Genomic DNA, 26414 nt, shown 5'->3' with positions numbered 1-26414 from the left:
GTACGTTTCAGTTCCTTGTAGATCAGGGATGTTAAGCCTTTGTCAGACCTAGAGTTGGCACATACTTTTTCCAAGTCTGTAGAACGCTTCATCTTTAAATACATTGTGGGTATCTATGGTTGTTTCAGAGTCACCTCAAGTTCCACACAGCTTTAGGAAACAATTTCTGCGTTTTTCTTTCTCCTGTAGACTGCGGGACAAAGGGCCCCCTTTCTCCCTCCCCTGATATAAACTTTGGGAGCCGCATCTCCAAGGTAACTCTGAGGACCTCAGACCTGATTTCACTTCTGCAAACCACCGTGAGACCTGCAAACCTACCTCTCACATCCAGTGCTGGCAGGAGACAGGGAGATGGCAAGAAAGAACAGTAGTGCCTCCCACTACTCCATAGGGTAAAGATGGTGGGGCCAAGAAACAGAGAGTCCAGTGTGCTGGATCATAGAAGTGCTGGCCTGAGGCTATAGCCCATGTGCAGTAACCCTTTTTCCCTTGCTTCCCTTGAAAGACAAGTATAGTAGTAGACTGGATACAGCAGTATTTGTAGATAAATACACAACAGTTTCTGACTACTGATAACAAGGTGAAGAGAACACAGAATTTACTTGATTTACTCATTGGCTGTTCCCTTGAAAATGTTCTTACTTTCAGATTTTCTTCATGTCAACCAAAGAAAATCAAGAAGTTTTACACTTTCTTCATTCCACAGCATACGATTAGCATTTTTTTTATGATTAGCAGGTTAACAGGAAGACACTGTGGCTTTTACAAGATTATAAAAACAGATAAATAGCACATCTTCTTAACTAGGTTGGTGTTTCTCCAAGAAGTAATGCTAGCTAATATAAGTGGAACAGAAATGTCCAGTTTGACCAATCTTTCAGCTGCAATTTATTTCTACCTTTTTAAACAACTAAGAATAGCCACTAACAGAAACTTACCTTCTACTGGGAAATATGTCAAGATCCGCACAGCAATGCATAGGGATAAAATGTAGTCTCCACCACGCATGTAATCACAGAGGAAGCGTTACCTGAACCACTGAGTATGTTGAAATCCCTAGTAATTACCATCATCTTTACCTGCTGCTGTCTTTGCCGCCTCCCCTGTGCAAACTGAGAGAACATCAGCTGCCGATCCAGCAACTCCATCCTCTGCTGTCTCTGGATGTCCACTGTGGCTCCCATCCCAATTCTGGCTTCGTTGGTGGGTTCTGAAGATGAGAAGATGGGTTCCAGTGTCCAAGAGAAGAACTTTGCCATCCAGGTGGGGATGCAGAGTACTTGGTGGACTTGGAACATTTTGCTGTCATAGCACACACCGGAAATCTAAAAGAAAAAAGTCCAACTGGGTTGTTTAAATGTGATACAATTTTAAAGGGTATATTTAACACAAAAACCAATAGCCACAAAACATTTCAGATAGTATTTTTCTTAGTTTTACCAGTTTGGTGGTAAGAGGAACCTCTACCAAACTGCAGAATACTAAGCGGTACAAATCAACACAAAATTTAATTTACTCAGTAAAGGAAAATAATTTTTTGTTGGATTAGAAGAGCTAGCAAAATTTGAACCATTTCACCCTCAAAGTACTGGTGAAATATTTTTAAAACATTGTCTTCATTTTTTAAAAAAGTCATAAAAGATCTGATTATTGAAATATTTTCATACTGCACTGACTCTGTGGTTACCTTACAGAGGGCCATCAGGGAGACATAGCAGAAAACGACTGTGATGTTTAATCTGACCCAGTCACATAACAAACAAATCAGAAAACAAAGATGATCCAAAATCTTGGTTTTTATTTATACAGAGTTTCGATCAATTTTTGAAGTATTGCTTTTTCTAGATTTTTACCTCACCAAAACTAACAATCCCATTTATAAACCAACCTCTTTCTTATCTTTAGGTCATTTATGTGGTAAGAAGTCTTAAGATGCCCAATGGTTTTCCAGGTAAAACTGACTATAGCTAATTCCTTTGTAAAGTATCTTTCATTATGTGACTTTGAGTTTTAGGATAAGATGTTATTCATATCAAATTAGAGCATATTTGACAACTTTCTGTCCAATATGAGAAAAGATATTTCAATGTTTCATTAATAACATTTAAATTAATTAATTAGGCAAGAATTTCTTGAGAATCTGCTATACACTATCCTAGGCACTTAGAGTACAGTACAGGACATGGTAAACCGGGCCCTACTCTTCTAGAAGTTACAGTGGTCACTATGAAGAACAAACAGAAATAAGTTGGACAAGTTCTGGGAAGGAAATAAAAGAGCTTGGAGCAGGGACTTACTCTAGGGTATGCAGTAAGAGGAGCCCTTGGAGAAAGTGATGCCTATGTGAAGTTCTTAAAAATGATGAGGTGCCAGGGACAGAACATTTCAGGCAGAGCAAATGCTACTCAGAATTAATTCAGGAATATCTTTAGACATCTTAGTGGAGCTATCAAGTGGACAATTGGATCTATAAATCTGGAACTCAAGAAAAAGTTAGACTACACTAATATTCTGTGGATGGGTGGAGTAGCAGACACTGGTGAAGACATGAGAAGGGACTGCCCGTGAACAGAAGGGAAACTAAGAGGACTTAGTATCCATGAAAGCCAAGAGAAGAGTGTATTCAGATGGGACTGGCCGGCTGTGTCTACAGCAGCTGACAGTTAAGACAGAGAACTGACCACTGGATGTGGCAAACGGAGGCATCTGATGAACGAGGTGTTTCTAAGGACAGTTTTAGTGCAAAAGACAGACTGTAGTGGGCTGAAGAGCGAATGGTGGAGGACTTCTGGTTTCAAATAGTTTCCATGCCCCTTCTCTCAAAAATAATACAAAACAAAGAACACGAAAACAGAAACAAATTCCATGGTCAGCGAAATCAGAAAGCATTTGTAACCCTAACAAAATGGAAGGCATATTGAATGACTGTAAATCGCTTTGCATGCAAGAAGTTATTCATTCACAGAAATGGAATCCTCAGGTTTGCAAATGCTGCAGAGGGCCCCGGGAAACTCACGCAGCCTCAGAGATTAGAGACACCGAGTACTGAAGAAGGCAGGAGAGAAGTAGTGGAGGTGACTTAAGTCTGTGTAAGAGGGCACCCCAATTCTTCCCCACACCCAGCAGAGCCGCATATCTACCCTCTTTCTCCTTCCCAGTGAGAAGGTGGAAGGCCAGCCAGGTTCTATGCACACCGTGAGGCCAGCAGTATAATTCTTACAGGGGTTCCAGAAGACAACAGAGAAAATGTGGGGGAACGAGATGTAATTGAAAGACCACAGTTAGAGAGTGTTGTAGAATTAATAAAGAATATGGACTCAGATTGAAAATACAAGAGACCCTACAGGGATAATAAAATAAAATTTATCTCTAGATCCACTATAGTAGAACAAAGGAAACCTTAAAAGAAACCAGACATAAAATACAGATTGTGAAGAAAGACAATTAACTATAAGCAGATAACAACAACAAAACCTATAAGATACTTGGGAATGATTTTTTTTTAAATGATTTTTTTAAAAAATGTATTTTTGTAGAGAAAATACAAAAAGTATGAAAACAGATTAAAATAAAAATTCTAATAATAAAGATACAAACTCCATGAATAAGATGCAAAATTGTTAAGATACCAATTTTCATCAAATTAATATATAAATTCAATATAATGAAAAATAAAATCTCAATAGGGTGTTTTATTGAAACATAAATGCCGCTCCTCAAATTCATGTGGAGGCTGGGTTAGGTGGCTTAGTCTGTAATCCCAGCACCCTGGGAGGCCGAGGCAAGTGGATTGCCTGAGCCTGTGGGTTCAAGACCAGCCCGGGCAACTTGGTGAGGCGTTGTCTCTATAATAAATAAAAAATTAGCTGGGCACAGTAGCACGTGCCTGTAGTTCTGGCTACTTGGAAGGCTGAGGCAGAAGGATTGCCAGAGCCTAGCAGGTCGACATTGGGATGGCCGTGAGTGTGCCATTGCACTCTAGCCTGGGTGACAGAGTGAGACTCCATCTCAAAAAAAAAAAGTCATAATAAAAAATAAAAGCTACGGTATGCCAGAATGAAGTGAAAAGACAAGTAGGAAACTGGGAATAGTAGTTTAGAATTCATGTAGCCAACAAAGGTAGCATTCAGAACATATAAAGAAATCCTTGATATTTCTAAGAAAAAGACAAGCAATTCAATTTAAAAAACATATGAAAAGTTGATTTCAGAAGAGGAAACTCAAATGGCTAAAAAATCTCATGAAAAGCTGTTTATCCTCACTTGTTTTTAGGGAACTGAAATTAAAATGAGCAATGTTAAATGACAACTGGCAAATATTTAAAAATCTGATATCATCTAGTTTTGGTGAGGATGAAGGAAAGTGAGAAATCTCACACAGGCATGAAAGGGGGTAAATTCACAGCCCTTCTGTGGAGCAATCTGGCAACAACCAGAAGAGCCGAAATGTGATTCAAGGAATACCCAGTGGCAGTGCTATCCCTAATATCCAGGGCACAGAATCAAGGCATCCACCATAGAGGAAGGACTAAAGTAGACTATTCATACAACAGAAGATTGTACAGCTGTTCAAATGAACAAGATTAAACGTTGAATGAAAATATACATAAATGGTATCACATATTTTATTTTATTTTTGCAAAATTTTAAAACACAAAATACTACTCTATGCTGTATACAGATCCATTCATCTATGCTAAGTACAGAATCACAGAAAACAGCTCCTTCTGCAGAGGGGAGGAGTAGCATTACCTGTAACAAATTACACACACACACACACACACACACACACACACACACACACACACACACAAAGAGAAACATTTGAAGCAAATATGGTAAACAAAAAACCAAGTAAAGAATTAGAAACAATGAAATCGAAATTCCCTTTCTGAAAATCTGGTAGGAAAACAGAAAATGGAGTGTACAACAGCACAGTGACACTGATTTAGCTAAAGACAGCAAAATCTTGCAGTAAACATTTAAAAAATGAAAAATATAAATAAAAAAACCCCAAAATATAAATCAAATTAGAGCTGTGAGATTTGAGTTAAGTAAAAAAATTAAACATTTTTATTTTTAAATCTCAAAATAGCCAACTGCAATCGTGGAATCGTCCATTTCTGCTGTTAGCTCTATTCTAGCGTCAGGCACTTAGAAGCTGTTCACGGGCACGCACACACACTTACAACTCACCATGTCCTCATCACAGCACAGCCTACGTTTTTAGTACTACTCATAAAGAAGTCTATTTTGTCTGATGTTAATATGGCATTTCAGCTTTCTCGTGCTTACTGTTTTCATAATATACCTTTCTTCATCCTTTTATTTTAAGCCTTTTTTTGTGTCTTTGTATTTAAAATGTGTCTTGCAGATAGCATATAGCAGTTTCTTGCTTTTAAGTTGGTCTGACAGTCTCTGACTCTTGATTGGTGTGTTTAGCCATTCACACTCAACGTACTTGCCTTGATATACTTGAATTTTGCCATCTGGGCTCTATTTGTCTCATCTGTTTCTTATTCTTTGGTCTTCTTTTCCTATGTTCTGTTGTGCTAATCATTTATCATTTAGTATTTCATTTTAATTTTTTTAAAGCTATATCTTATTGCATTTCTTATTCTCATATTTGCCCTAGGCATTACAATATGCATTTTTGGCTTATCATACAATGCAAAGAGTTAACACTGAATTATTTCAAGTAAAATACGGGAAGCTTGAAAGAGTATTCAGTCAGTCCTCACTTAACATTATCAATAGGTTTTTGGAAAATCCAACTTTAAGTAATATATAAGAAACCAATTTTGTTCTCCTCCTCAATGTTAGAAGAAACAACGATGATGAAATGACATTAATTGAAGGACATTTTGCTAAAAGTTGCAGTTTCCAAGAACCTATCTACAATGAGGACTTACCACTGTCTGTTCAGCTTTCCCTCATCCACTGGGCCACTTCTGTTTTACGTATTAATGCTCACACACCTTAAAAACTCAACAATATAGTGTTGGCTTTGCTTTAAAAACCATGTTTTTAAACAAGTTAATAAAAATTTAATGAAATGTATAGTTTCTGTCTGTACTTGAGTTCACAGTTTGGGGGAGCTCTTAATCTTATGGGGGGAGGACTTGGGCTCCTTTAAAAAACTGATAAAAGAGCCGGGCTTGGTGGCTCAGCCTGTAATCCCGCACCTTTGGGAGGCTGAGGTGAGTGGATTGCCTGAGCCCGCGGGTTCGAGACCCGCCTGGGCAGTGAGACTTCATCTCTACAATAAATCAAAAAATCAGCCGGGCGTGGTAGCACATGCCTGTAATTCCGGTTACTTGAAAGGCTGAGGCAGAAGGATCACCGGAGCCCAGCAGGTGAGGCTGCGGTGGCCGGGAGTGGCCACTGCACTCCAGTCTGGGCGACCGAATGAAACTCCAACTCAAAAAAAAAAGAAACCGATAAAGGTTAAAGAGTTTCACTCTCCTGCCCATGCCTATCTCTGCTCCACAGTCATGTAAACACTCACAAAATCACATATTCAATTTTAGCAGGACCATTCTATGAAGAATTAGGATATCCAACCCAGTACCAAACAAAAATGCTACTACAAATTCTGGCAAGGAAATGGAGCTTTTGTGTTCGCTTGCTTACATTTCTATTCTACCTATCTAAATGTAAATTCTGTTGGGAGAGGATTTTGGTTGGTTTTGATCACTGCTTGGCCTCTGAACCTACAACAGTGCCTGGCACACAGTAAGCATTCTAAGTATTTGCTAGGTGAATGGTGAATGAATGAATGTGCCACAAAAAAATATATTATTCTAGATCCTTTTAAAGGATACTGGAAAGTTGCCGCTAGACACACTCCTTCTGGTTCTAAGTTTATGCTTTCCCACATGACAGATAGGTAGGGTTCACTTGTCCATGCTAGCACACCAGCATGACCTAAAGTTGACAAATAAAATGCTACTGTAAAACGTTTTAGATACTCACAAAGGATTAAAGAGCTTAGAAGTTTTCTTTCCTATTGATAATCATACCACTCCATTCTATGACAAGATGGGATAAAAATAATTGCATTAAACTTCACCTAATTACCACCAAAAGTTTTGAGAGTATATCACTTATTATTATATATCTTATATTTACACATTTTAAAATTTAATTTTCATTATTTCATAAACCTTTTTTATATTGGGTTTTCTGAATGAGTTTTCTTGAAATCCACAGACCTTGTGAAAACAGACTTTAAAAAACAATCATATGCTAGGATCTGAATGTCAGCAGACCAGGGGAAACACTTGACAAGGGGGTCTGGCAGGAGCTCAGAACTGGGAAGCCAAAGACCAAACACAGGGGTCACTGATAAGGAAGGTAGCATTAGCATGGTCATGGGCTGGCAAGGAGTCCGTCCAGGATGACCAGAAAAAGCAAAAAGGAGTAAATGGGATATGCCTGGGAAGATAGGCTAGAGCTGGAATTGGAGCCCCTGGGCAGTGGGAATCAGGAGCCTGGCTTAAAAAAAGGGACAGAGAGGTCAGGCAACCATAGAAATTCTGGCGCACACTCAGCTGAAACTCTAGACCAGAGACCTAGGCCTGGCTCTGGTTAGAGACAGAAGCTCCCCATATCCCAACAGTGGAAGCTATGACTTCATAAGTCTGAGAATGTACAACAGGAAATCATTTTCTCTTAGGTCACTAATAAACATGACATCAATTACACACTCAGATTTTTCAGATTATTAGTCCTTTTAGAAAGGGAATTGCAAAATAATGCTCACCAGACAAATAAAGGATCTTATTTGCTGGGTGGGAAACAGTAGACTTCAACTGTCCTCTGGTTTTGTTTAATACTAGCCTGAAACCACAGCAGGCAAAGATGAGAAACCATGACCTGGTGATGACACCCAGGTGTTGATCTCTCTCTCCAGTTGACTGTGACTGAACACAAACCCACGGGCAAGCTGCACTGCCAGGGTCCCTGTGGTCATTGCTCCCATGTCCAAGAAAACTACCATCTGTGGGACGATAGGACAAACACAAGGGTGGCTTTCCTGGGGAAATGACATTGCCTTGGCATGGCACAGAGGAATCAGAGGAATAAACATTCCCTTATACCTGGGCCCCAGCACACAGACTTCATGTGTCCTCAAGGCCCAAGGAAATCAGACCCGCTAAACATGTATACTGAGCGCTAATATTTGCTAGGCTGTGTTCTCAATACTGAAACACAGAAGGGAGCAAAACAGAAAAATTCCTGTCTGAATGGATCTTACATTTTTCTATTCCTTCTTCTGCACTGAAAATGCTAAAGAATGAATGAAGAAACTTTGTAGATTCCCTAATTTATTACCCAAATAATGTGTATGCAAATTAAGGATGCCCAAAGTTATTTCTGACATTTGTGACAAATTATGAAAAGACTGCTCTTTTCATGACTGACAGAACTTTGACACTTACTGAAAGAGTCTTGCTGTCTTATTCTTTAAGTGCAAAAGTAATTCAGATTGAACTCTATATCTCTCCTATCTCGATTTCATATGAGGAAAGATAAATGATATTAACCTAAAAGATTTTGAGGTATCCAATTAAAATACTGGATATCCTTCTAATTCTTAGAAAACTGAATTGGAATAAAGACAGAATTAATTAGACTGATCACAGATTATTTTTTTAGAAAAATGTATCAGGAGGATTAGGCCAACTGTGCAAAGCAGAAAACTTCAAACAACAGTGGCTTATATACAACTGAAGTTTATTTCTCCTTCATGTCAAAAAATCTGAAACTATCTTAACTGCATTGCAGGTATCAGGAGGAAAAAAATTAAAACGGACAAAAAGAGCCAAAGGCTACTTTAAGGAACCTCCCTTAAGTCCTAACAATATGTATGTTTATAGTTTGCTGGCCAGATGCCAGGACCTAGTCTAATAATGATACCTTGATGCAAAGGAGACTGATAAATGTGATCTCTCTGTTGGAGGCACTGCTGTCCCAAATAAAATGAAGCTTCTGTCACTAAGGAAAAAATACACCAGTAGGCAGCTAGATAACAGCCAAGATAAAGGAGCCCCCTTTACAATTATATTCACTTTCACTGATTCAACAAGCTAAAAATTAAGGAGAAAATGGGCTTATGTTGAAACTTGTTTGTTATGCAGGACTAAAAATAATAAACTAAAAGTGAATGTGAAGATCTAGAAAGGTTTGTAGGTTTATAGAGATAGACTAATGGTGAAAAACTCAATTTTAAAAATCTAAGACCAAGGAGAAGGCAAGAGTGTCCATTTCACCACTTTTATTTAATATTGTGCTAGAGACCTTAGTGGAGTAAGGTAAGAAAAATAAAAGGCACAAATTAAAAAGGAAGAAGTAAATCACATAAACACAAGAAATTATTTTCTGATCATGATCATGTATGCAGGAAACACTAAGGAATCCACAGAGAAACTACCGGGGGGGGAAAAAAACATTTGGCAAAGTTGCAGGATGCAAAAACAAAACACAGAAATCAACTGTATTTCCATATACATGCAACAAACAATTGGGAAACAACTATAAAAACAACTCCATTCAGAATAGCATCAAAACCCAGAATTACTTAGGAATATGTTTAATGAAAGATATGTAGTCTTCTACACTGAAAATTTAAAAGTTGCAAAGGGGAATTAAAGAAGAGTTAAATACAAGCAGAGACATACCGCATTCATGGATTGAAAGACTTAATATTTTGTTAAAATGGTTGTGTTAGCTATCTATTACTGAGCAACAAATGATCAGAACTCAGTGGCTTAAAACAATACGCAACTATTATCCACATAGTTCCTGTGGGTCAGGAATGTAGGAATAGCTTAGTTGAGTGGTTGTGGCCCAAGGTCTCTCATGAGGCTGCTGCCAAGATGTCAGCCTATCTGCACTCATCTGAAGATCTGACTGGTGCTAGAGGATACAAAACACACCTGGCAAGTTAGTGCTGAATGTTGGCAGGAGACCACAATTCCTGGCCATGTGGACCTCTCCAAAGGCTGCTCCGGTGTCCTCATGACATGGCAGATAGGTTCCTCAAGAGCAAGCAATTCAAAAGGGAGTAAGATCAAAGTGGCTGTGTCTTTTGGGATCTGCTCTTGGGAGTCACATTCAGTCATTTTTGTCACATTCTATTTGTTATAAGTGAGTCACTAAGTACAGCCCACACTCTAGGGGAGGAAAAAGAAGCTCCATCTCTTGACGTGTAAAACAATTTGTGGACATATTTTAAAATCATCACAATGGAAATCTTTCCCAAGCTGATCTATAGTTTCAGTGCAATCCTCAGCAAAACTTTAACTGTTTTTCTCCTTTTTTTGAAAAAATTACAAACTGATTTTATAATGCATATTAAAAGTCAATGTTTCCAAAATTAGTAAATCAGTTAAAAAAAAAAAAAAAAGAACAAAGTTGGAAGACTCATGTTGTCTGATTTCAAGATTTACCATAAAGCTACAGTATGGTATTGGCATTAAGGATAGACAAAGAAATAAATGGGATAGAAAAGACTCAAGAAATTGAGTTTCAACAGAGGTGCCAAGGTAATAAAATAGAGAAAAAGGTATTTTCAATAATCGGTGATGGAACAATTGAACATCTATGTGAGCCCTTACCTCAAAAGAATTATACTCAAATTGGATCACAGACTTAAATGTAATAAACTACTAAATTCTAGAAGAAAATATAAGAGAAAATATTTGTGATACTGGATTAGAAAAGATTTCTTAAAGAAAACATCAGAAACACAAGCTATTTTAAAACTTGGTGGTAATGAGAAAGTCAAAATTATAAAATTTTGCTCTTTGATAACAGACAAGCTAGAGATTGGAATAAAATGTTTACAAAACATGTTCAACAAAGGGCTTGTATCTAGACTATATAAGGAATTCTTTTAATTCAATTAGAAGACAAATAATGAAAAAATGGATAAAAGAGTGAAACAGGTACCTCACAAAAGATATGCAAATGACTAACAAGCACATGAAAAAAATGCCCAACATCACTAATCACAAGAAACCACTACACAACCACTAGGGTAGCTAAAGCTAAAATGACTGATAATACCAAGTGCTGGCAAGAATGTGGAGAACTTGCAAATTTCATGCACTTATGGGAGAAATGCAAAATGGTACAGCCTGTGTAGAATAACGTAGTGGTATTTCCTAATGTTAAATATACACTTGCCATATGGCCCAGCAATTCCATTTCTAAAGAACTGAAAACATATGTCCACATACAAATGTGTACACAGATATTCACAGCAGCATTATTCATAATAACGCAAACCTGGAAGTAACACAAATGTCCATCATTTGGTGAATGAATGAACAAACTGTGGTGTATCCATACTATGGATTAATACTTATAACAAGAAATGAAATATTAAAAAAACATAAGTGAGTCTTAAACATCATGTCAAATGAAAAAAGTAAAACACAAAAGACTCCATACTAAACAATACCAACTACTGCACTCCTCCACTACAGAGAGCATGTCAAAAACCTAGTAAAGGCCAGGAGCAGTGGCTCAAGTCTGTAATCCCAGCACTTCGGGAGGCCGAGGTGAGGGGATTGCCTGAGTCCATGGGTTTGAGAACAGCCTGGGCAACTTGGCGAGACCTCATCTCTACAATAAATAAAAAAATTAGCCGGGCATGATAGCATGTGCCTATAGTTCCGGCTACTTGGAAGGCTGAAGCGGAAGGATCACCTGAGCCCAGTGGGTTGACACTGGGGTGGCTGTGAGTGTGCCACTGTACCCTAGCCTGGGCGATGGAGTAAGATTCCAACTCAAAAAAAAAAAAAGAAAACCCTAGTAAAACAGTACATGTTGAGATCATCCTGACAATCACATAGTATAGTGTTTTATAGCATAAAAATTTTTTTGATATTAAATCTTAAAAATTATTTATAGACTGTATATCAACTACATGAAATTATAGAAAAGGCAAAACTATAATGACATGAAGCTCAGTGGTTACCTGGGGCTGGCAGTTGGATGTAGGACTAGATAGCAAAGAGACATACAGAAACTTTTCAGGGTGCAGAGACTGTTTTCTACCTTGATTGTGGTAGTGAGTGCCCAACTATATACAACTACCAAAGTTCAACAAACTATACACTTAAAATTGGCAAATTCTATTGTATGTAAACAACGTCCTACTCAATAAAGAGAAATAATTTTTCATAAAAAAGTGAATGTGAAGATTTAGAAAGCTCTAAACATTTACAGATACTTAACTATTTAAAATGCTATGAAAGAGGGGATTTTAGCAGAATAAACACAATTTTTCTTTTTTTTTTTTTTTTGAGTAGGAGTTTCACTCTGTCACCCAGGCTGGAGGGCAGTGGCACGCTCCTGACCACTGCGGCTTCAGCTTGCTGGGCTCAGGCGATCCTTCTGCCTCAGCCTTCCAAGGCCAGAACTACAGGCACACGCCACCACACCCGGCTAATTTTTTGATTTATTGTAGAGATGAGGTCTCACCAGGTTGCTCAGGCTGATCTCAAACCTGCGGGTTCAGGCAATCCTTTCACTTGGGCCTCCCAAACTGCTGGGATGATAGGCGTAAGCCACAGCACCCGGCCAAAACAATCTTTTAACAACAAAAACTTCTGATGCCTTGACAATGTTTCCAGCTATCAACATAAAGTAACACAAGTAGACTTTTGATAATATGTTATGCTGCTGTTTACAAATAATAAATAAATTCAAAATAACATGCACTGATCTAACCATAGTCCTTTCCCAAAGGTTATCATCGAGATAGAAGAAAAATATCAATGCAATCAGCCCCCAAAGAGGAAGGAACACTGGGCACTTCTATTTATAAAAACAACAGTTTAAAGAGATAATCAAAATTTATTCAAGACTTTCAATCTCTTGATAAAAAGACAATGTGAAAGCCCCACAGGAAAATGCTCTGAGCTGCAATGGACATGATAATCTATCAGCAATCTCTACAATGTATAAGTATGGCTGTTTCTTGTAACCTCTTCCTTATCTCCATCTCTTTCTCCTTTAATCAGCAGCACTAATAAACCAGCCTAATCTATTTTAAATTAACCTTTACATTTTCTCCAAACATGACGATGAGAGAAACATAAGACAATGGTTTGTTGACGATGAGGTTTGAGCTGTATTTTTCACCAAGCATAGAGAAAGGACCAGTTAAATATCTCATGATCTTCGAAGAGAAAGCATAGCTATAGGCCAGATTCTTCATATCAGGAAGAAATAGAAACTGCCAGCAAGATAAAATTTGGGATACTGGTCAGCACCCAGAAGACTACAGAAAGTTGTTATGTCTGTCAGTGCCTCTGAGGACTCTGAAGACTTCACATACCCAAGGTGGCCCCCAGAATCACATCCCCATTGCTGATGAATGGGGCCTCATGCTAGTGATGTGGTTAAAGGAAACTATAAGAACAGCTTTGTACATGGGCATCTTGTGGCTGGAACAGACCTGGATGAGAGCCTTGAAAGTTACAGTGAAAGACGCTGGACTCACTGGATCTAGAGCAGAACACCTGGCTTTTTGTCTCGCTCTAGCAGCCATCATTCTTGCAACCTGAACCTCAGCCTCTCCATCTTTAAAATGGGAAGCCATGTACTCCTCCTCTATGGAGAGCATGTCAAGAACCTAGTAAGACAGTACATGTTGAAATCATTCTGACAATCACATGGTATTACAGTGTGTTTTATAGCACAAACATTATTTTTTGATATTAAATTTTAAAACTTAAAAATTATTTATAGAATGTATATCAAATGTCAAGCGTTATATTAGGCACTAGGATAATAAAGAATAATATATCATTCCTATAAATTGAAAGACAGGGCTCTCCTGCAACTCAATAGTAAAAAAAAAAAAAAAAAACCCCAAATTAATAACTTGTTTCAAAAATGGGCTAAGGACTTAAATAAACATTTCTCTAAAGAAGATATACAAATGGTCAACAGGTATATGAAAAAAAGACATTAATCAGCAGGGAAATGCAAGCCAAAACTACAATGAAATATCACCTCACCACCTATCAGGATGGCAGTATTATTAAAAAAAAAAAATCTAGAATACCAAAGACAAGTGTCAGTGAGGATATAGAGAAATTGGAACACTTATGCATTGTTGGTAGAAATGCAAATGGTAGAGTAGCTATGAAAAACAGTATGAAGATTCCTCAAAAAAAGCAAAAATAGAACTATCATACAACCTGGCAATCCCACTACTGGATATGCAAAGGGGGACCCCCAAAAACCTGGAATTTATTAAAAATTGTGTATTTATTCTTACATGTTTAAACTTTAGTCAACTTCAAAGTATTCCGTTTGATGCAATACATCTATTGAGACACTTTTTCCACTGCTCAAAACAGTTTTCGAACTCATCAATTTTTTGTTTTTTGTTTCACCTCTTCCAGAATGGCAAAACATTTCATCCAGGGAAACAACAAAAAAAGCCTCTCAGGGTGAGATCAGGTGAATAGGGAGGGTAGGGCACAGGGGTCATGCCGTTTTTGGTCAAAAACTGCTGAACACTCAACACAGTGTGGGCAGGCATGCCTGTAAATCACACACCGTGACATGGATAGACGTATTAAAAGAAATCTCCGAAAAAAAATGCACTGAAGCCAAATACAGCCTTTCACAACAACACTAGCTGATATATCGATGCTGATGGGTTCCTAGAACAATCACCTAGAAGAGAAAGCCTGTACTACAAGGGGCTGCCCTCCAAAAAATAATTTCAGTGTTTCTGGGGTCCCTCCTTGTATGTCCAAATAATGGAATCAGGATTTTGAAGAGATATCTGCACTGCCATGCTCACCGCAGCCTTTATTCACAAATAGCCAAGAGTGGAAACAACCTAAGTGTCCACCAACAGATGAATGGATAAAGAAAATGTGGACTATGCATACAATGGAATACTATTCAGCCTTTTAAAAGCAGGAAAATTTGCAAAATACAACAATACGAATGAACCATGAGGAATTTATGTTAATTCAAACAAGCCAGTCACAGAAAGACAAATGCGGCATGATTCCACTTACATGAGGTATGTAAGACAGTCAAATTCATAGACTTGAGAGTGGAATGTTGGTTGCCGGGGGTAGGAGATGGAGGGCAAGCGGAGTTACTCGTCAATGGGTATAAAGTTTCAGCTCAGCAAGGTGAATAAGCTCTAGATTCTGCTGTACAACACTGTCTCTGCAGCCAGCAATAATGCACACTTAAAAATTTAAGATGGTAGATCTCATGTTAAGTATTCTTACTACAATAAAGTCAAATTATATATGTAGATATAGATATTAAGACAGAACTGACTTAGAAAAGGATTGAGTCAGGACTTAAACAAAGAAGATTATACTAGGAAAAGAAGGGATATAGTTAGAAGAAACTGCATGTGGTTATGCAAAGCTACCTTTTAAGGCACAGACATAAAGCTATACTACTTATATATGAATCTTGTCTCCACTACTTATCATCTTGTGACTTGACAAATTACAGTCACGTGTTACTTAATGACAAGGATACATTCTGAGAAATGTGTCGCTAGGTGATTTTGCCATTGTACAAACATCATAGTGCACATATGCTAGCCTAGGTGGTTTATTTATATGTTATTGTTTCACACGGAAAACCAATGTCCCAGGGAGCATCATCACTGAATATCAGTCATTTCCCCTACTTGATCTGCAATGCCAAAACCAAGTGCCATATGTCAGGTTTCCATACATGCTCCATTAGCACCTATGGGGCCACTCTTGTATATGCAGCCCATTGTTGGCCAAAACGTCACTATAGTACATGACTGTCCTTAATGTCTCTGTGCCTCAGCTTCTTCATCCATAAAACAGGGATCGCCCCTAGTTCATCGGGCTTCTTGGGGGACTAATTAAGATAATTTTTGTAATTTTTGTAGAGTGCTTAGAAAAGAACTCTGTTAGTCAGCTTTCTCCAGGTTACACTGTGGGAACAAATGGTCCCCACCTTGGTAGCTTATAACAAAGATTTACTTTGGGCTTACGTTACAGGTTGTCTGTAGCCCTGCTTTATGTGTCGTCTTCCCTCTAGGCCTGAGAGACAGCCTCTCTCTGGCCCGGGCTTTTCTCATGGCGAAGGGAGTAGTGCAATGATGGAACCACGCGATGGCTCTTCAAGCTTCTGCCTGGATGAAGCACTCGTCACTTCTGCGCATACTGCGGTGGTGAGTGGAGTCACAGAGCAAGACTTGATGGCAACAGCAACAGGAAGAGTCTAGGTTTTTTCAAGTGTCCTGTCACAAGCCCCATCTCCCTCCTGGATTCAGTTGGTCTTGATCTTCCTGTGCAGCTTCTGTCTTCATTTTCAATGAACTTCTAGAAAAGATTCGCAATCCCTCAAGTTACCGGAACACTTGAATATCACAGAGTCATCTGACCTGCCACCCCGTGCCCTTCTGAGGTTAATCTGGAGAAGCTGGGGCAAGAAAGGACAAACAGGAACAGGCCGCTGGAGAGAAGAGGGCGCTGCACACAGGCAGGGATGGCCCTCATCAGGGAAGCAGGTCAGGTCCTCAAGACTTGCTCCAAGGACACTTTCATGTCCAGACTATGCTATTTCCATCTTTTCACAGTTAGTGTAAGACAGTGTGTTTTGTTGTGGTGGGGTTTTTTTGGTTTGTTTTTTGGTTACTGTTATTTTGTCTTTAAAACTACCATGGAGGGAACAGAAAGGCAAATCACAGCCTACAAGTGAGCCATCCCGACTCCTTCCAGATGGCTCATTTTCTCTTCCCCCTTTCTGTGATTTATAAACCCCAATATGGCTTCTGCAATCTTGCACCATCGTGAAATGTTTTTGCTTGACGAGTGTTAAAAATCTCCACCGCTTACAGAAAACATTCCAAACTCAGACCGCATTCAAAGTCCTAAATAATCTGTTGTCAATCTACATTCTACTCTTATTCTTGGGTGAAACATTTTTTTCACACTAAGGTTGCTTGATCACAAGATAATCAAAGTCTAATATACTGGTCAGAACAAGTAACAAGCACAGAAAATGGGTACAGTGAAGGGCTGTGTTAGAAGGAAAAGCCTGGAGTTTGAAAAATACTGGCCTGTCTGTTCATTTGTTCTCAAACAGCTTGAAAGAGGACTAAATAATTATAAATGTGTGAACTATAAAAAGAGAACATGGGCAAAAGTAGGCTCTTTCTATTTTAATCATGCCAGAATCAGATCAGGCCTGAGATCTCAGCTTTTGAGAATTCGGGTACATCCCAGTAGTCATGACTCACTACTATGATTCACAAAACTGCAAAAAATGAAGAAGTGCTGGGATATAGATGGCACAAAGGCTCTCTGCCGAACCACAAAAAGCATTTAAATAACGTTCAATAAGTAGACAACACTTTCTATAAAGAAAAGAAAGTATTACTGTGTAATAAGACTAGTGGAGTTGTGAATACATAAAGAGTAGCCTCAATTTGTGAAGGTCTCTCACCAGACATTAACAGTTGAACACAATGATGCTAACATGATAGAAGCAGGTGTTTCCTGAAAGTGCTGAAATATTTCTTAAACTGGTATGTCACTTTGCTACAACAGCCAAACTTTCCAACTACAATTATGCAACCTTTCATAAAGTCATATTTTAGCACAAAATCCATTTATCAGTGATACATATGAATAACCTCAGAGTAATCTTTAAGTCCAACTGAATGGCTCTCACCTTTCCTGAGCAGCAGCTGCAATCTCTGCTGGATCATCACAAAACGGAATTGAAGAGTGCCACTGTCCTAGGCTAACTAGCTTACCACTGTTTCTGGTGAGCTAAACGATGCTTTCCCTCAACCCGAGAAAATAGTCCTCATTCTTTTCTGTGACATCACAAGACAGAAAGTGGGCTCCTATGTAGCAAAATAATGTACTGATGTAATTTACCAATCTCCTCTTTTAATCAGTGAGCTATTTTAAAGTTATATATTCAGAGACATCTTTAATTAAGAAAGAATGAGGACCATGAGGAGAGATAATAAGTTGCCTAACCAAAATAAATCAACTAATAACTAACTAAACAAAATCAACTCAATCCAAAGTTGGCAGCTTTCCAGAAAAGCATGAGTAAAGTGTTTGGTCTCTATGACAGCTGATAATAAACGACTTATGTTTCACACAAATATCAGTTAAAAAAAAAAAAGTTCCTCTCTTAAAAAACAAATTAATTGCCAGATTGAAATAAAATTACTTCCTTAACACACACAGTTGTTAGGTGAACTGTTTGGTTTCATGCTGAAAGGTGAAATTTCATCAACAGGTTTCATGACATTGTCCCCAAACATCGAATACCATCTGTGTATTTCTTTTAGACAGTAAGAATTTTATTTTTTAAAAATTTTATTTAGCATGAAAACCAAAAAAAAAAAAGGAAGTTGCTTGGTCTCTATGGGAAGAGAAGTCATGTTGAGCAAGAGACATCTGGAATAGGCAAACTGTGGCTTTGTGAATCTCAGACTTAGATCCTATAGTCAGTGGTGTGTAAACCAAACAAAAAAATACATACCCTTCTGAATAATCATCCTTATCTAAAGTGTATTATAGTAAATATTTCATAATAAAATGTGAATTTCTAGATGAAGTAAGAAAGAAAAGCTAAGTTCAAAGAAAAGCTGAGGTCAAAGTCAGCACTAATTTTTATGATACAGCAAGGAAAACTGGCTGTGATTATCATTGATATCAATTATTTTAAACATGGTTAGTGTCATCTAATTAAGGAGAATAATAATAAAGAACATGACTAATATAAAGACTTATCAGATTTTTTTATCATAGCAGGAGGTCAACTTCTGTACAAAGTGAAAATTCAAGTGGCTGAGAGATGATTATTATTATAGTGAGAATCACTTTAAAATGCTAAATCATCTTGAAACTGTATTCCAAACACAGTATAATTCTCTTCAACCTTCTGAAACAAGGAGATTTTATGTTAAAAATCATCTTTAAAATTTCTGATTCCCTTTAAAAAGTTAAAAACAGGCATCTTACTATTTGTTAATAAGCATGAGCACAACTTGCTATTTTAGATTTTTAAGAGACTACAAAGAGACGAAAAATGCAACCATCAATTCTAGAGAATTGAATGCCACAAAATGAAACTTTCTAAGGTGACAGCAAGCATTTAATTTAAAAGCAGGAGTCTAAAAACAGAATAAAGAAAATGAAATGTTTTAAAACAAATGAGTCAGATATGAATTATTAAAGAAGTGTACGAATACTGAGAGGAAATGAATTAATAGTAAACTAACATAATGAGATAGCATACAATAAGGGACTTAAATATTTGAATACTTTAGGAAAATATCAAAAGGGACTCAAAACCATCACTACTAAGTGAAACAAAATAGACCAGGGAAGAAACAGCCACTCTTTACACACCTCTCATCAAAGCAATAAGTGCTCTCTCTGCTGCATGCAGGCTGGCTCGGTCAAGCTGGCAGTTCCAATGAGGAAAGAGCCTAGTCTGGGGAGAGTCTGGACACTGTGCCCCAGAGAATGTCTGACCCAACATGTCCCTCAGCCACCATAGCTCTTAAGAATACGAGGTGGATGGCTCAGGTGCCTTGAAGGCCTCACAAAAAGGCACTGTGGTTCTGAAGTAAACTCTGTGGTTCTGAAGTAAAACAGATATCTGGGTAGGGAGAAAAAACAAAGTGACTTCGAGCTCCAGAATTTGACTGGAAGCACATCAGCTATAGGGAACGAAGGCCCAAGTCCTAGATGAAGGAACGAACACAGAAAAGGAACAATATCGAGAGCTTTAAGGAAGGCAAGAGGTAAGCGGGTTCAAGTGACACACTGGCCCAAAGTACCTGTCATTCACCCAAGAAACAAGGATAAACAGTGGTAACTTCAAATGTCTGCAGCAAAAGACATAGCTGCTTCAGAGCCTTTCACTTTGATGATATATAATTATCATGAATCCATTCTATACTTTTCTTAGTCTTTTTCAAGAAAGAAATTAAAACTGTACTCTATAAACGCTAGTCATAAATATATTTGTTTAAATCTGGAGGTGCAAATTTAAGTCAAGGCTGAAAAATAACACTCAACCTTATGCTCTAAATTTCTTTTTAAATATCTCATAGAAAGTTTAAGACGAATGCTTATTATTAAAATAAAACAAAGTAGCATAGGGAGGGGAGAGATAAATTCCAGCACACAGAATGAGGACACTCCGTTCATTCCTTCTTCCATGATGAGTCTTCTGTTAGATCCAATGCACCTGACTTCCTGGTTAGCCTTATTTGTTTTCCCTTGCACGACAATGTCTTTTTACAAAATAAACAAAACATCTCTCCTTATTTTTAGTAAGTCCAACTTCTTCATTTTCAGTCTTTTTTTTTTTCTTACTGTGTTTTAAAAACAACAGCACTGACAAAAAACCCAGCTAAACTTTCACCAAAATTACCTTGAAAACGAAGACAAACTGGTCTCCTTAGTCTCGATTTTCTGTGGGACTGGCACTTTTTTAAAGGAAGTAGCATTGAGCCAGACCTGACATAGTTTAAAAAATGCTGGAGACAGATGAATATGACCCACAGTCTAAATATGACATTTTTCCTAAAGTTTTTTCAGAAGAGAGACCCACATTGAGGGTAAAGGGATAACACACTTACAAGTCCACTTATGGCTACAATCCAGATGTAGGAACCAGAGGTGAAAAGCTATAAAAGAAAAAAAAAAAGGCAACTAAAAATGAAATTCAATTGCCAGCACATTTATTTTCATATAACTATAGTCATGATCATTTACATTAGGTATTAATTGTATAAGCCATAATACAGACAAGCAAATAGAAAATTAATAAACATGAATTCTGTTATTTAAAAGAAAGTAATATGTATACATGAATTTTTTTAAACCAAGATTTCAGACTTTCTAAAGCCAAAAACAAGTTGAACATGGCCAACTACCATGCAAAGAAATAGAAGTGAAATCTAAGCATATTCTAATTACAAATGAACATTAATTAACTTAAACAAAATAAAATACTACATATAAAGAAATTATTAAAGCTAACAACATACAAAATATGTATGGTGTTAGGTGATGACACAATATTTGTTTAACTCATTTGATCTTCTTCTTTTTTTTTTTTTTTTTTTTTTGAGTTGGAGTCTCACTCCGTCACCCAGGTTAGAGTGCAGTGGCATGCGCATGGCCACCCCAGCATCAACCTGCTGGGCTCAGGTGAGCCTTCTGCCTCAGCTTTCCAAGTAGCCAGAACTACAGACGCATGCTGCCACGCCTGGTTCATTTTTTTATTTATTGTAGAGATGAGGTCTCGCCAAGTTGCCCAGGCTGTTCTCGAACCCGTGCCAGGTTCAGGCAGTCCTCTCACCTCAGCCTCCCAAAGTGCTGAGATTACAGGCCTGAGCCACTGTGCCTGGCCTTTCTTGTCATTGTTACGCTCATGTAGGTGGAAAAAATCCTGCCAGACGGTCCATACCCAATGGGACCCTCCTGAAGTGTTGATATTCTCATTCTAGTTTGCCCAAGGAAGAGCAAGCTAAGTAACAATCACAAAGTTAATTAATGGCAAAAGTAATTAGAATTAGATCTCATGAAATCTTTCCTTTTGTTTCCCAAATCATTTATATCTGAGAGTTGTGCTTAGGGTGGAGAAAAAAATCATTAAGCATCTCTGCATGTTCCTGCAAGAAAGAAATGATTTGTGGCCTATTGTTTATTTTTAGAACGTTACGCTGGGAGTTGAAGTACTTCTGATTATAGAGAAAGAAGCTGAATATTAAGCAGGACAGCCCAGGCAGACTGCTGACATTGAGCAGGAGGAAAATCTCCATTTTGTACACTTATCAAGGAGAGAGAAGACACACGAAGGCTCAGAGTCGGCAACATACAGACAAACGCAAGGCTGGCAAGCTTTGCTCTGGTGCTAGCTCACCCAGACGTGAGAACTGGCTGCAACTTCAGATGCAATCCCTTGATCTAGCATGGATGCTTGTTCAGTGTGAGTGACTGATCACAACAAAGATGAGAACTGCGTAGACAAATTCTTTGCTGTAACACGGTAGCCCTGAATTTTGGAGGGCTTGGAGTAATGTTTCCCTATTTCAAAAGACTACAATTGTCTTTAGTTGCTTGGTTACCGGCATGACTCATTAACCTCATGACTTGTTACAGGGAATATGTATATCCTGACCAGTCTTGGCCAGGGGCTGTTCCCTGGGAGAGGGGCAGAAAGAAGCCAGTTATGGGGGAAAGAGGCAGTACCTGGATAATTACCCCAAACTCGGGTAATATTCTTCTAAAAACAGAAATAATAATAAACTAGCTAACACTTTTATGAGGCAGACACTGCTCTCGAGGCTTTTTGTGTGCTGGACTCACTGAATTCCAAGGAAGTTCTATTATTCACTTGAATTTACTGATGAGAAAACTGAATGGTTAAATAATTTGCTCCAGGTCAAACAGCTAGCAGGTGGTGGGCTGGGAGTGAATCCAGGTGCTCTCCACTCTGTTATGTCTCATATGCAAATAAAAGAGCATATCATTTCATCAGTTAAAAAATGATCTCCTCTGGACTCGGAAGCCCCTCATCTTATTCCATGTCTGGCCCCACGTGGGTCTGCAGACGTTCTGACAGTGTGCGTGTGCTTTCTCACCACTGGGCTCCTTGAGGACAGGTGCCTCGTCACATACTTCACTTCACCCTCCATAGCCCTAGCACAGGGTATGACATGCCTGGCTCTCAAGACATTTGATACTTAAATGACCCTCGGTGAACATTTTGGCTCTTCTGATTATGACTAAAGTCATTCATTCATTCAACAATGTCCCTGGCTTCAAGCAACTGTGGTGGGGTGAGAAAAAGGCACAGAAACCCATGCGCGGGCCCAGAGGGAGGGAGGCAGGGAGAGACTGGACACTTTAGGAGTATGGAGTTCAGTCACCCTCGCTTCTAGGTGGGATGGTGGGAGTGGATACTGGATAGGTCAGAAGAACCATAGATGCCGTTCATGCTAAGGACTCCAGGTTTTGTCAAGAAGCCAATAAGGCATCTTCACCTCTACTTTCTGATATCAATTTTTACCTCACAAAGTTACCGGGAACATGAAAAATCATAAATTTATATTATTTTGAAAAAAATCTGTGATAGTTGCATGTACCTTTTGGCCTCTGGACAGGAATAAGGGGATACCTCCATCATGAGTAGGTAATACTGCTGAAATGACACTAAACATCACAGCTCTGTGACAGACTGTGCAGCGTCTCTTTTCCCAAGAGATTTTTTTTTTTTCTGAGTTGGAGTCTCACTCCATCACCCAGGCTGGAGTGCAGTAGCATGCTCACAGCCACCCCAGCGTCAACCCACTAGGCTCAGATGATCCTTCCATTTTAGCCTTCCAAGTAGCTGGGACTACAGGTAAGCAATACCATGCCTGAGTAATTTTTTGATTTACTGTAGAGATGGGGTCTCACCAAGTTGCCCAGTCTGGTCTTGAACTCGTGGGCTCAGGCAATCCTCTCACCTCGGCCTCCCAAAGTGCTGGGATTACAGGCTTGAGCCACCATGCCCAGCCTCCCAAGAGATTAAACACCCCACTTACTTTGCTTTACACCACAAAAGATACATTCACAGTATCAGAAAAATGAAAGGTGGTAGCTATAGTGATAAATTATTAATTAATAAAAGGAACCAGTCGACTTAGCTCTTATCTGTTCAGATTCCACTGAACACTTAACACTATTATCTGTAATCCTTAAAATACCTCTGAAAGGTAGATATGATTATCCTCACTTTGCAGATGGGGAAAGGGGACTCAGCCAAGGTAAGTAACAAAGCACATAATTACCGGGCCAAGTCGTTAAGCCAAGTCCCCTTGGTTCCAAAGACTTTCCACATTGCCACACTAAATCCCCCCTCCGTAATGAATCAAAAAATGGTTTTCCTCCTCAAAGATTTGGCATAACTTTGAGGAGGAAAGTTGGAAGGAACTATACAGTCAATACGAAGTTCAGTGGGGTTCCTTGACTTGACCTAAGCCACACGGCAGCAAGAGCCAAGCTGGGACAAGAACTCGGCTCTCCTGAGTATTCTTCTGCTGTTCCATATCGCCCCTGTCCTGACAGCTTTAAAAGTGTTAAATCTGCGAAGAAGAAGAATAAACTGCAGAGACGGGCTATTTGGTTACACAGGTTTAAGCAGGATAAGGGGGTGTGTGCTGGTAGGGGGGCTGAGAGATGGAGACAAAACATATTTCATGAGAAACGGTTGTAAAAGTGGTGAGGAAATACCCGCCCCAGATAAGCCATTGATAACACATGACAGCAGACTGGAGAAGTGAGAGGAAATGTGAAAGGTTAAAAGGGGAGGGAAGGCTTTCTGAAGCGACACAGCATCCGGTCTGATGTGCGTGGGATAAGGAATGTTATGAGCAGTAATCAGTGGATCAAAAGGCCAAGCGGTACATGGCTGCACAGGCAGCCGTAGAACAAAACTACATCTAAAGCTACAAGACTAAAAGAAAAGTGACAAGGAGTACAGACAGAAGACTGAAAATCAGAAGCGTCTTCTACCACAGGGCCTGGACCCAGCAGGGAGCAGTGGGTATTGGGTGAATATTGGTGAGGACAACTTTTAAATTTTAAGTCAGACAGTAAGCATAGTCTTCACAGCAAACTATTTAGCAAACGGTGGCACTACCATCGTGTCTACACAAACACAGAAATACTGCTGTCCATAATGCTTCTCGAAAACCCCAAGGCTCAGGTTGGGAAAGCATATGGGGTTTCTTCTTCAGAGCTTTATTAGTGATATTGAATTCAATAAATTAATTTCAACATTGACTTTTTCCGCTTTCCACCTTTGGTTGTTCTCATTTGCTTCCGCTTCATACTACGATTTTTAAAAAGCTCTTACATGCAATTGTATAATGAAATGAAAATATTTTCCACTGATAAAAATTACAGTGAAAGCTCTTATCAGATTTCTAAAACTATGAAAGTATTCTAGTACCTTCTATACCTTGATGTTCTTGTTCTGTAAAACTTCCTTTGAACATTTGATATAGATCATGAAGCCAAACTTATGGGGAAAAAAAACACATTGTTTTCAAGGAGATCAAATGAGAAAAAGACTAAAAAAAGAAAAAAAGATCTGGTTAAAGAAATGTGAACATAAAAATGCATACTGTACCTGTAGTCCCAATATATAAATCAATGTCTTGTTTGTGATGGACAACGGGCCCAGAATTTGTGCCACTTGGACTCTTGGTATGGAGCAGTAAAATGGTACAAACAGAGCAAACACAGGTGCCAGGCTATGCAAACAAATAAAAAAAGATCACTACAGTATAACAGTGAATTTAAAACACCAATGACAGACGTATATTCGAAGTAACACTGCTTATAACGTTATCTCAGTCAGAAAGCATGGTCTTAGATATACAAGTTGGTTTCCAAACATGCATCACGTCCAAAATAATTTGTATTTATTTAACACTTTATGAAAACTCAGACTATCCTATTCTTGCCGACCCTCCCAAAACCACTGCAAAGTGGGTTCAGCATCTACTAATTAATCATGACGCACTGTGAGGAAATTCAAAGTGGATGCTACGTTTCCTTCCCAGATATGACTAAAAATGTAATGAAAGAGACTAGACAAACCAAAAGCTACAAACACGAAAATACTTCATGATCAAATTCGAAAGCGGCGTCTCAGATCCTGGCCAGCGATCTGTCACCACAGCACTGACACCGCTCACCTCTGCCCTCCCTTCCTCAAATTCCTTCCTCCTTTTGTCTGGCACCCTGTTTCTTGCTGGTTTCCCAGAGGCTTCTCACACCACTCTCCTGCCCAGGGTTCCATTACAGTATTTACTTCTTGTTCTAGTTTCTCAACCCCAATCCCTTCTATGGCTTCAACTAAGAAAATGAAGTGAGTCCTAAAAGTGCCTGCCAGTCCTTCACCCTGGCTCTAAGCCTCAGTTTGACACCTTCAACTTGACAAAGTTCCACGTGTCTTTCTACGTAAAGTCTTGCTTCTCTCTAATCCATCTCTTACCACTGTTGACAGCATTCTTTTCCCAAAGCCCAACTCTGATCATGGCACACCCTTGCTTAAAACAATCACTTATCACTGCAGATGCATGCTCGAGTGCGAGTGCACCCCCTCCCATCTTGCTCACACCACTCAACTCTTCTCAGAAGACTTCTCTGACTCTGCTTGGTGGTGGGTGGCTCTTCTTGTTGTCCCCAAAATGATGCCAGTTTCACTACATCAGAGAATCAACTGGACGCTGACCATGTTGAGGCAGGATGCCTAGTGCAGGAGCTATTTCTTTTTTTTTTTTTTGAGTCGGAGTCTCACTCTGTAGCCCAGACTGGATGCAGTGGCCGC

General features: G+C 38.8%; 1 protein-coding gene across 3 annotated transcripts in view; it reads right to left on the bottom strand.

Annotated features, from left to right (window-relative positions):
* Nucleotides 1-26414, bottom strand: part of UBAC2 (UBA domain containing 2) — a 172517-nt gene that overhangs the window by 45028 nt on the left and 101075 nt on the right. For all 3 annotated transcript variants that reach the window (XM_008073705.2, XM_021706803.1, XM_008073706.2), the window contains 3 exons: nt 25209-25332; nt 20665-20712; nt 1080-1325 (listed from right to left, as the gene is read on the bottom strand). In XM_008073705.2, the coding sequence (XP_008071896.1) occupies nt 1080-1325; nt 20665-20712; nt 25209-25332 (418 nt within the window). The remainder of the gene's footprint in view (nt 1-1079; nt 1326-20664; nt 20713-25208; nt 25333-26414) is intronic.

This window comes from Carlito syrichta, unplaced genomic scaffold, assembly GCF_000164805.1.
Source record: "Carlito syrichta isolate Samal-C Ts95f unplaced genomic scaffold, Tarsius_syrichta-2.0.1 Scaffold316024, whole genome shotgun sequence".
In the NCBI taxonomy this organism is placed as follows: Eukaryota; Metazoa; Chordata; class Mammalia; order Primates; family Tarsiidae; genus Carlito; species Carlito syrichta.
The sequence above is the reverse complement of the archived record's forward strand: the minus strand, read 5'-3'. Positions and strand labels throughout refer to the sequence as shown.